Here is a 12,162-nt window from a genome sequence, read left to right as displayed (position 1 = left end):
GATCCTGCACCCACTGGCAACTGGTGGCCCTGGAAGGTGGGACTAGGAAGGCTTGGAGGCTGCTACAAGGGGAGCTTTGGTGGCCTGGCCACCCGCTGACCCCAGACCCATGCCACCGGGTCCCACGTCCCGACCATGCAGAGGCTGGGTAGCTTGCACAACCCTGTGGCTCTGGGTGGAACGCTGTGGGGCAACCCTTCTGTAGCCACGAAAGGCAGACTGCATGGGGTTTGAAGTTGTTGCGAGACCCAAGGATCTGGCCGTAGCCCTAGAGTTCTTGAAACACTTGAGTACCTTGTCACCAAACAGGCGACGGCCATCAAAGGGAATGTCCAAAAGGTTCGATTGGACATCCCCAGAGAAGCCAGACGTTCTCAGCCAGGCGTAGTGCCTTAGGGCTACCAACGTGGAAACCGTTCTACCCAGGAGATGATGGACGGACAGCTGACTTTTCAGACACTCACCCCCAGTCACAGATTTAGGTTTAATCCATCATCGTTCTTAAGCTTGGCAGTACGGTCTGGACTGTTCCCATGAGGCACAGGGTCAAGACTGATTTGCATATGGCCTGGTCTGAACTGGGGGTGGCAAAGTGAGCTAAAGAACGATGATGGATTCAACCCAGATCTGTGACTGGGGGTGAGTGTCTGAAAAGTTTCAGTGCTCCGTTCATCATCTCCTTGTGTTTGCTGGTAAAACTTCTTTAAAAAAGCAACTAAGTCTGCTCTAAAGTACGTGCAACTAAAAAATTAAAATTAAAAATAAACAAATGAAATCACAATGGAAAACTTTACACTCTTTCAAATGAGGTTGTATGAACACAGATAAATGAAAAAAGGGCAAGATCAACCACCTGCAAAGAAAGGGAAACCAAAAATGATTGAAGCAAATTTGTACAAACCGAGTTTAAATATAGGTGCATAGAAGTCCATTGCAGTCAGGAAAAAAAACTAGAATACGATCAGATGACAAGGGGAATATGAATTTCAAATACGAAGTCTGCCTTATGGTAACCCAACGTGATTAGGAAAAAGTCAGAGTAAAAGTGCTTAAGGAAAGTCCGAATATATACCAAAATCCCCCTCAGCAAAAAAGGGAAATAAATACTGAAACCTATGCACTATGCAACACTGATGGTGCCAAAGAATGGAAAAAATTGAACAGTTTGCAAAATATCCACAAAGGAGGGTGAAAACATATCAAAGGAGGGAAAAAAATGAAACCTCGTCAATTCACGTTCTTAGAAAAGGTTTTTAAAACACCAAAAAAGGAATACAGTTTAAACAGGAATACAATGGACTCATAAGACCTCAAGATGTAAAAAGGATAGAACATGAATGTATGGGCTCAAAATCACAACAGATCCCTCCCCCCCCCAAAACAACAAAAAATTAAATATTTGGAATTACTTTAGGCCAAATTTGATCAAATGTAAAGCAGGTGTCTCCAACCAGTTGATCGCGAGCTACCAGTAGCTCCCAGACACCACTGGATTATCTCACACCTTTGAGTTAATTTTGAAATAAGAACAATGTCATATTTTCCTTTTAAAGTTAAGGGAAGGCTGTGTTTATTTTATATTATTATCGACAGGCTGCAGCTAGCAGGGTCTGATAATGTAAATGCAATTTCTTTTACCAAGCGCACGATTACCAAAAAGGCATCTTGGCACTAGTGTCATTTGAAACCTGACACTATGGGATATAAAAATACCTAAACATTTGCCTAGCAGTTAGATGCGAACATTAAACTATGGTCTGAAAATAAAAAGGCTTTAGTTCCTTCCTGAACTCCAATAGTTTAAGCTGACCTCAAATGATTGGATAGAGTTCCACCATTTGGAGGTGGAGTAGGAGAAACGTCTTCCTCCCCAATGGAAACTTTCTATTCTGTGTACACATACCTAGTATTGATGGACCATAGAGTACGAGAAGGGGCATATCACTTGAGCATCTTGTAGGAAGCGAGGGCCAACCTGATGCAGTGCCTTATGGGCACAGCATAAGGCTTTGAATTTAATTCTTTCCCTAATAGGCAGCCGATGGAGGTCTTAAATGGCTTCAAAGGCTGAGCAGAACCTGGGGAGGTTCTTCAGCACTCTTGCTACCACATTTTGGACTGTTTGCAACTTATTGAGAAGACAACTGGGAGCCCATATAAAGATCAATAAAATAATCCATTTTAGATACGACAAGAGCCAGGATAACACTTTTCCTAGGATCCATGGGAAGGAAGGCCAAGATTGTCTTTGAATGTTTTAACAAAAGGAAACAGGAAGAGGTTACCTGATTGGAGTGATCAATAAAAGTGAGTTTTGAGTCAAAGACGACTACCCAAATTTCTAGCCTTCTGTACTGGGAGTGGAAGGGGCTCGAGACTGTGTGGCCACCAAAAGGTGTTCCAGAAGGAGGAATCCTTACCAAATAGCACTAACTCTGTTTTTTCTGCATCCAATTTTAAGAAATTCTTCTGCATCCAATTAGCGATTTATTTTTTTAATAAACCTTTTTATTGGATTTTATCACGTTACAAAGTTGTACAGTAATCAATCTAGACCGTAGCAGTGGTACCAACTATCATTAACATCATCAGGACCCCAAGCAGCGCAATCATTAATTACATAGGAAATGATTTGATGAATGTAGGACGTTCCTCCTATCATGCCCGCCGAAGGGGCTGGAGGCCTCGAGAAAGCAGTCAATGGTAGGATTACAGCAGGTCTCTGACCTGCATGATAGTCATATCATATGCTAGTCATACTCGTTCTAAAATCTTTTGCCACTTTTTCAGGTTCTGCAGTCACCGATACCACTATTTGGGTATCACTGGCATAAAATAATGTAGAGGAGCAACAGGATCGAACTAGTTCAATTAATGGAGGGATGTATGCATTAGACAAAGTCAGACTTATTGAAGATCCCTGAGACCCCACAAGGAAGTGAAAATGGGGCAGAGGTCAAATCTTCCAAAGGTACCAATTGCCCTCTGTTTGACAAAAACAACCTGGTCAGTTTGAGAGCAGTACCGTTGATGCTTATACTTTCTAAACGGCTTACCAAAGAGAAATGGTTAACTGTATCAAATGTGTCCGAAAGATCCAATAGGATCAAGGCTGCATTTATCTCCTCTATCCACAAGGGATCTGATCTCTTCAGCTACTGCTGAGAAGGCCGACTCTGTACAGCAGTAGGGTCTAAACCCATGTTGAGCAGGATCCAGACAGTCCGTATTTTCAAAGGCGGTGATCTCCTGATTCATGGCCATTTCTAAAATTTCATCAGGAAGAGGAAAGACCAATTTGGATCTGTAGTTCTTTACATCTGAGGGATCGAGGGAAGGAGTCTTTAGAAGTGGCAAAATCGATGCTTTTTCTAAGCATCTGGAAAAAAGACGGACTTGAGCACCACTGTAATAACAAAGTGAGATGAGCAGAAATGGTGGCTGAAACCGGATGGCGGGCAAGAATCTGCAGGGCTCCGCATTTCATAGTGCTAATAAGATTAGAGACTTTCTCTTCGGAAAGTGGGGTGAATGTACTCATTACCAGGAAATGGTAAGTTAGTTTATTCACCGTACGTTACTCCACTATATCTGTCCCTGAAGATTATCTGGTGTTATCTTAAAATCCAGGAATATTTTATTTACTTTGGGAAAAAGAATTCGGCTAGTTCATCACAGCTTTTTGGCTGGGAGTTGCTACATTTTTATAACCAAATGATGAAAGTGATTGAACTGTGTTGAATAACAGGCTGTTACTCTTCCTCCAAAATTGTTATTGGTGCCTACATTTTCTTTTACATTTCTTGAGATCATAGGAGAACCATGGCGCTGAAGGCGCAGACAGATGGTTAGTCTTCGATCTAAAAGGCCCTAATTGACAAACTGACTGGTAACAATGTGCAAGATGAGGTCCTACTGTCTGGTGAGGGAGTCCGAAGCCCTCCAGATGAATGCAAAACAGCAGGCAGGCCGGTGAGGAGTAAATAAACAAAGAACACATCACTTGCCTGCTGCTGAGACTCCTCCTTTTATTGGCCCATTGGCGAGCACTGGATCAATGCAAGGACAAGGTAACATTCACTGGCATTTTTTTGAAAAATGCAGACTTGTTACAAAACTGGCGATTTTTTTGACACATCGCTAAATCCTGGTGGGTCTCAATGACAATGCTCCCAAATATAATCATGCCCTGTGGGAAACAGTGGCCCAAATTCTGCAGGCGAACACAAGCTATTCAGGATAGATGTGTTGCAGCAAAGTTTGTACTATGTTGTGACTTGGACGTAGCCTATTGCTTGGGTCAGGCGATTGGCATGAGTGTAGAACTACAGTGCATTGCCAAGATTAAGTCTATATTGTTCTCTAAAGAAACCTGAGCATCGTTAATGGACAAGCTATTCGATGGCTCTCGCCTTTTAAGCAAGAAAGTGGACTAGGCCCCAGGCAGATTCCTTTGGTCTGTCTGCCTCCGCCACGCAATTTCATCACAAATCTCGTCCCCTTTTGGTTACTGTAGGGTTTTTCAATACTGCCAGCGCCAGACCCTGCTGCAAACCCAACAGGTCTCCCAGTTCTTTCAAAGCCATAGCACATAAAGGCAAAGTCCGGGACATCATGTCACTGAGGGGCCTGCTGCTACAACTGGTGTAGCTGCAAAACCTCTTTGTGTCGTCCAGACACTTACTCACCCTATTGCAGGCCGTACCCAACATTTTCTCCAGTGAATTAGATTATGCCAGTGGCAGACCCCTCTCCCTATTCCACCCAGACTTAACAGTGGCGACGGATGTATTACTTCTGGGATGGGAAGGCCATATGAGAGACAGAGACTAGGTAACCCTCGTCATAGGCAGAGACCCAACTCCACAACAAGCTGTTGGAGTTGCGAGCATTTCACTTGGCGGTGAATGTCTTCCTGCCCACCATCACAGGATGGCTGGTGCAACTTCTCACAGACAAGACAGTCAATGACGATGGTCTCATCAGGAAGAGTCACACTTGAACTTGTTTACTGGCGAGCCGAGGATTCACTGGCTGCAGTTGTTTGGTCCGACGAACGGGCCCTGGAACTGCTTAGTTGAATTTGACTTCCTCCCAGGTACGCTGCCCCGAAATACAGAAGAATCCTTACTGGGTTGTATTGAATATAGTTGAGAATCATATTGGAGAAGCGGCGATATACCATCCTGATAAGACCATGGTAATTAACTGGAATGGTTGAAACATTGACTATACAGGGACTATTTCATATACATGATATCTTCTAAGAATCGCCTTTGCTTAACTTGTATTGTACAAAAGTATTTACACCCCTGTTTCTGTGTGCAAAATGTGGATCGGACTGTTATCATATCACTTTCAACTTTAGCACTGCGCAGTCATCACTTAACGATTTATATATACACTTGCTGCTGAGAACACAATTAGAATTTTTGGAATTGAAAAGACTTCATCTGAATTCTAATCTTGATAAAAATGGTGAATTAATATCTGGCTAGGGCCTGCATATGTGATACAGACCAGTGAGATAATGAACTCACAGACCTTTGTAGTTGTTCACAGTGCACATGGGAAGTGCTTCTATGCGTCTACGCTTGTCACTTCTGGAGCAGGATGATGTGACACTGAGCTGCATGATGTTTCCTACTGTGTGCAGCAGGACTACTTTAAAGTTTGAGGATCCAGTCTGGCATGTGGGGAATATTCACACGGTAAGGAATCTGTAGGTAAAGGAGTATCCACCAGAAAGAGCGTTACCGAAGGCAAGTCACTGGTTTGTTATGTTTTCCTGCTGTTGTATATTATCTAATTCCGGGTGGTGAATTCCGCTTGCAGAGTTTCGCGTACTCCGCGGAGCTCGCGGAGTTCCTAAAAACTCTGCACCGTGGAGCGTAGCAAGGTTTTTTTTCACGCTCGCGCTCTTCAACGTCATGTACTGGAGCGAGGAAAATCCACCTCTTGATGAGATTTTCCTTGCTCGCGCTCGCCAAGGTCTAGTTGGCGAGCAAAATCCACTTCCTGGCGAGATTCGTTGTCGGATTTCTCAACGCGAAAGGTCGCGGCAGGTCACTAGCACTCGCGTTGAGAAACCTTCCTTCGCATTGACAAAGCTGCCGCTCGAGTAAAGCAGCTGCACCCTCTTGCGCTGCACATGATGCCATTCACGATTATTTTTACAGGGCATGACAAACAATCGGAGATCAAAATCTCCACGAACGGCATGACCCTAACACACTATGCTGCTCGTAGAACTCCACGTAGAGCGGCTGAGTTTTTTTTTAAACTTTGCGGAGTTCTTCATTGAGGAAAACCGCCTAGGTTTAATCTTATCATGAAAATATAGATTTCAGTCATATGTTAAGAAACAAGGGTGAGTAGAAACCTTCTGGGCGGAGAAAATTTAAGGCATTAATATTGTGAATTTGTTGGTAATTAGTTGATTTTTGCAAGTACTAACACTTCTCTGTGTGAAGTAAAGACCTTGAGAGTTTTGTAACTTTCAGATACTTAAATTGTGGATTCTGTTGCAATTAAAACATTTTCAAGACCTGAAATTTCTTTGGAGGTTGCATGCGGGCAGCCTAAGTTATCCTGCAAGAGTTTCTTGATGAATCCTATTGCAACTACAACATGTGCTCTCTCATGTAAAGTAAGGTTGTTAGAAGCTTTTCTGCAACTCAAGAAACACCTCACTTTTCACCTCATGTGGATGCATTTCTCATGTTTAGTGAAATCTCCTTTCTGAGTATAACGTTTCTGGCTTTCCCCTCCTGTATAAGGCTTTAGTCCAGTGTGAATTATCTCTTGTGAAATGACATTGTATTCAAGACTAAACCTTATCTGACATTCAGAACACACAAGGCTTTTTCCTCCCGTGTGAGTTCGCTCATGACAAGTGAGAAGTAATTGGTAACCAAAACTTTGCTTGCATTTCGAGCACTCATAAGGTTTTTCCCCAGAGTGGGATCTCTCATGAAGCATAACACTATCTTTCAGATTCAAGCTTTTATGGCATAAGGATTTTCTCCAGTGTGGAGTTTCTCATGGTGAGATATCGTTTTTCTCTGCAGCTTTTCTGGCATTCAGAGCACTCATAAGGTTTTTCATCAGTATGGAGTTGCTTATGGTTAGTGAGGCTGTGCCTATTAAATAGGAATTTCTGGCATTCACAACATTGGTAATGTTTTTTCCCTGTGTGCGTCTGCTCATGTAGAGTGAGATTGCGTTTAAAATTGATGCTTTTCTGGCATTTGGAGCACTGAATCATTTTTGATGGTGAGTTTTCTTATGGTGCATGTAACCATCTCTACCTCTGAATCTTTTCTGACATTTAGAGCACTGATAATGTTTTTCCCCAGTGTGGATTTTCACATGTGCAGTGAGACTAGATTTTTGGCTGAAACATTTTTGGCATTCAGAGCACTGATAAGGTTGTTCCCCAGTGTGGGTTCTTATATGCTGAATGAGACGTATTTTTTCACTGAAACATATCTGGCATTCAGAGCACCTAAAAGGTTTTTCCCCAGTGTGGGTTCTTATATGGTGAGTGAGATTGCGTTTGTCACTGAAACATTTGTCGCATTCAATGCACTGATAAGGGTTTTCCCCAGTGTGGGTCCTAGTATGTTTAGTGAGTTTTCTTTTGTCACTGAAACATTTCTGGCATTCAGAGCACTGATAAGGTTTTTCCCCAGTGTGGGTTCTTATACGCCGAGTGAGACTGCGTTTGTCACTGAAACATTTGTCGCATTCAATGCACTGATAAGGTTTTTCCCCAGTGTGGGTCCTAGTATGTTTAGTGAGTCTTCCTTTGCCACAGAAACATTTCTGGCATTCAGAGCACTGATAAGGTTTTTCCCCAGTGTGGGTTCTTATATGCTGAGTGAGACTAGGTTTGTCCCTGAAACATTTGTCGCATTCAATGCAGTGATAAGGTTTTTCCCCAGTGTGGGTTCTTATATGCTGAGTGAGATGGCATTTTGCATTGTAATATTTCTGGCATTCAGAGCACTGATAAGGTTTTTCCCCAGTGTGGAATCTCAAATGTGCAGTTAGAAATGATTTAAGTTTGAAATGTTTTGGGCATTCAGAGCACTGATAAGGGTTTTCCACAGAGTGGGTTAATGCATGTCGATATAGACTCCGTTTAATACTAAACCTTTTCTGGCATTCAAAGCACTGATAAGGTTTTTCCCCAGTGTGGATTCTCATATGCTCAGTGAGATAAGATTTACTGCTGAAACTTTTTTGGCACTCTGAACACTGAGAGAGGTTTTTCCCAGTGTGCATTCTCTCAAATTCAGTGAGATGAGATTGATGGCTGAATCTTTTTTGGCACAGGTAACTTATTTCCCCAACTTGGGTTATTTTGCTTTGATTAAGGTGGGTTTGAACACTGAATTTGTTCTCACAGCACGTGTTTTTATAAGGTGTATTATTAGCATTACATTTAGTTTTCTCTTGCTTATATGCCACGGTACGAGTGAACCCGATTTTAGAGTCGGGCTTGTTTAGATAATGTTCAGTATTTATCTCTAAAAGAAATTGTGTGTAATCTTCTTAACACTTTAATTGAGCAAAATATGTCTAGAAGCAGCCCTGTAACACCTGTCGAAATGTTTCTAGCAGATAATAGTCTTTTGGTTATAGCCTCTCCGGCAGCAACTTATTTTGTGACTGAAGTATTTCTCAAAACTATTCTTATAGTGCAGTGATAAGGTGTTAGTCTGATATTTAATGATTAAACTGAGAAGTACCTTTTTACACTGACCTAATGGCAGTAAGTGAGAACATTAGAACATGCACAGTACTATTGTGGCTCACCAGTCGCAGAACATCAGTTAATTTTACCCTTTCTATGTTTGGTGTAAGGTGTAGTTCTGAAGACGAGGATTTATTTACATTAGCTATAGCGCAACAATGCTCATTTAATCAGTTTTTACATATCACTTCTGCACAACAGATAATGTTGAGGCGATTTACATAGAATTACAGAACAGTACACATTAAAAAAGAAACAATTTGAGATAGTCATGAAAACAATAAATGGTGGATTTTTAAGGTTTTCGCCAGAGCAGAGTGGGTCGAGGTGTTATATCCAGAGGCAGATAGTCTCAAACTTGTGTAACTGGGTAAAAATGGTTGTTGAACAGAGGCGATTTTCCAATCTTTTGGTTGTTAACGTGTCAGCTTCGGAGTCTTCTTTCAGAGTCTTTTCTTTGATGGTAACCTTTTGTTATATCTTTCTTTTATGCAGTGTGTGCTTCCTCTCTGAAATTACATGATGCTTTAGATGAACGTTATTCTGTCATGCTGAGGTAATTTGTCTTTCTGATAATATTTCAGATGAGGATGCTGTGATTGGTCTTTCTGGGATTATTTCTAATGCTGTGTGCACAGATATGGCTTTGCTCTGGGTTAATGAAATGCTAAATTAGAGACTTCACTTACAGGTATAGTACTTTCCTCAGCTCCCGCTTCCTCGTCACACCTAGATTCTGGAAATTGTTTAAACTTAGAATGCTAGATGTCCTTCAGTTTTTCAAAATAATCCTTCTTATGGCACTAACATTCAGTTGCCTGGTGCTAAATCTTGCTTTCTTCGTCCGTAATTTCAATCACCTATAGTATTAAAATTAAATAGTTAATACATAATACATGTAAATTTCCCCAAATATAATTTACAAGCCATATCAATGCAGAATTGCAGAATTTTGAAAGCGTTGAGCTGTTCTTCAGACAGAGCAGAGTGTAAAACGGTAGCCTGAGAGTACTTGGATCTAGGAGTGAGGAATTGTAGAATTTCCAACATTTTATTAAGCTCACAAAGGATACATGTACCCTATGGACTTGTAACATAGAATCCAACAAGGCAGATATTAAAGTCATGTGGAGTGGCACCAAACAGATATTTAAAAAAGAATCCTAAATTTTTTTTTTAATGTATATTTTTGAGATGGGAATTTCCTTCCCACAGACAACAGGTGTTTTCCCCTACCCTGAGTTACCACCTACTTGTATCTGGTACCCTGACTTTTGAGTTCTGGCATCTGCCGCAAGCAAATCTATTGTGTGTTGCAAGGACTATGCCTAGACCTATCCCTCAACTACGGTCCAGAGTATGAATCAAGGGCAATGAAATTAAGGCGTACTTTCATGAGTCAGATAGTTACTAACTGGTACAATACGCCGAAGCGCGTGTTATCGCTTTGACCCTCGACTTAGCGATCTGTTGTTGGAGGGAGTGGGGGGAGAAAGGAACATTGGAACACATCCTCTGGAGTTGCACCCACATACAGCCATACTGGTCCCAAGTACTGGATGAAATAGATCTTCACTTAGAAACTCGGCTCCCTTGTTTTCCCTCCTATATCCTCCTGGGCCTGCCTAACCCATTGATGTATCCACTTAAATCCCGAAGGGTACGACCAATAGCAATTGCCAAAGGGGAGGCCTTGCAGAACATTTTTTTTTGTAAACAGATTTTATTGTTGTCCACATTAAAAAAAAAACAGGGCACAATCCGCCAACATGCCCACGCAGGGGCCCATAAGACAAGGAGCATCGCATTCGCAGTATGGCTAAGGGAAGTGGTCAATACGTCCCCACAACGCAAGACACCTCTGGACCATGCACAGTAAGTCTATAACAGTCATTGCGTGAGCTGCCAGGGACGAGTCTCAGCAGAGTCCAGAAGGGAGAAACCCCAAGTGCCCTGGTACATCACAATACCCCTGTGCATGACAGGTATTCCCAACCTCAAAGCTCCAACCATACCAGCGAGAGCCTCCGCCAGTGGCGCGTCCCCAGTGTTCCAGGACAGCTAATGGTGAACATTTTATCCGTATACGAACAGTAACAAAGAAACCCCAGAACCCTCAACTCTCCCTCCCCACCCCCCCCGAACACCCTCTCCCGCCCCCCAGTGGTGAAAGTGCCATTCAGTAGTGCGTCAGCCCTCGAGGCCTTCTTAAAACTGGAACAAGTGCAAGGCCCTGATAGTAGAGGGGCACACCGCAGATGGGAGGCCCTTAGAGAGGAACGAGACCAGTGGTCCCCAGCGGTACTCGAAGTTCTTAAAGTCCTCACGGGAAATGTCGGACATGCGTTCCAGGCTGAGCAGCTGCCACAGGCGGGCGTGCCACAGTGACATCGCCGGTGCCTCCCTCTGTTTCCAAGCATTAGCTATTGCTAGTTTAGCAGCCCCCAAGCATAACCACATAATTCTTTTATCGGCTCTGGTTTGGTGTTCTAGCTGGGGGTCCCGAAGGCCCAGAAGAGCTTCCGCCATCGTAACCGGGACCGGGTATCCTAAAATTGATTTTATCTGAGCGAGAATCTCCTCCCAGAACGGCCTAATGGAGGGGCAGTCCCACCATATGTGTTGGAAGTCACCTAGTAGTCCACACCCCCTCCAGCACCTATCTGAGGCCCCTGGGAAGATCTTAGTCAGTTTAGCTGGGTACAAGTATCAGTCCGCCATTACCTTCATGTGTGCCTCCCTCAGTTTCGTGGAGCGGTTAAAGCGAAAGATGTCTGCCCACAGGTGTTTCCACTCCTCCTCCCCAATGTCCCGCTGAGCCAATCCCTCCCACCAAGACATAAAGCGTGGCCGTGGTGCAGTCTCTGTGGAGAGCAGTAGTTTATACAGTGTCGAGATAGCCCCTTTCATAGATTTAGCCTTGAGCAAGAACAACTCGAATGTGGTAAGAGGTCTAGTGGCTCCCTTCCTGACCGGCGGACTCAGGGCCCAGTGAAGGAGTTGCGCGTGATGGTAGCGCTCCCGGTCTCCCACCCCGTAGTCTCTCTTGCAATTGTCAAAAGTAAGTGGGTCGTAGTTGTGGAACAGGTGTGTGAGTGCGAGACATCCGCCCGTCCTCCAGGCATCGAACGGCCCCTCTCGGAGCGCTGGTGGGAAGGAAGAGGTGAAGTGGATTGGGGTAAGCGGCGACGGGAAGGACGTCCAGCCCTCCCTCTCAGCCACGGTGTCCCACACTTTAAGGGTGGTGCGTTTCGGGGTGCTGATGTACGCATTCAGGGGTCTGTCTTTTTAGCGCGCCATATTAAATCCCAAATAGTTCTGCCTGCAACGCTGCGGTCCATATAGAGCCAATGCTTTTCTGATTCCATCTGTGCCCATTCAACCAGGATGCGCAGTTGAGC

The 12,162-nt window shown here is 43.5% G+C and overlaps 1 protein-coding gene across 1 annotated transcript; it reads right to left on the bottom strand.

Moving 5' to 3' along the window:
• Positions 1-845: 845 nt before the first annotated feature.
• Positions 846-11,290, bottom strand: LOC144805771 (uncharacterized). Its single transcript, XM_078672259.1, has 5 exons — positions 11,067-11,290; positions 7,305-7,900; positions 7,051-7,224; positions 6,846-6,983; positions 846-853 (listed from the first exon to the last, which is right to left on the bottom strand). The coding sequence occupies exons 1-5, from the start codon at positions 11,288-11,290 to the stop codon at positions 846-848; spliced, it is 1,140 nt and encodes a 379-aa protein (XP_078528385.1).
• Between the last annotated feature and the right edge of the window lie 872 nt (positions 11,291-12,162).

This window comes from Lissotriton helveticus, assembly GCF_964261635.1.
Source record: "Lissotriton helveticus chromosome 1_1 unlocalized genomic scaffold, aLisHel1.1 SUPER_1_unloc_24, whole genome shotgun sequence".
Taxonomy (NCBI): domain Eukaryota; kingdom Metazoa; phylum Chordata; class Amphibia; order Caudata; family Salamandridae; genus Lissotriton; species Lissotriton helveticus.
This window is presented reverse-complemented; position numbering and strand designations above follow the sequence as displayed.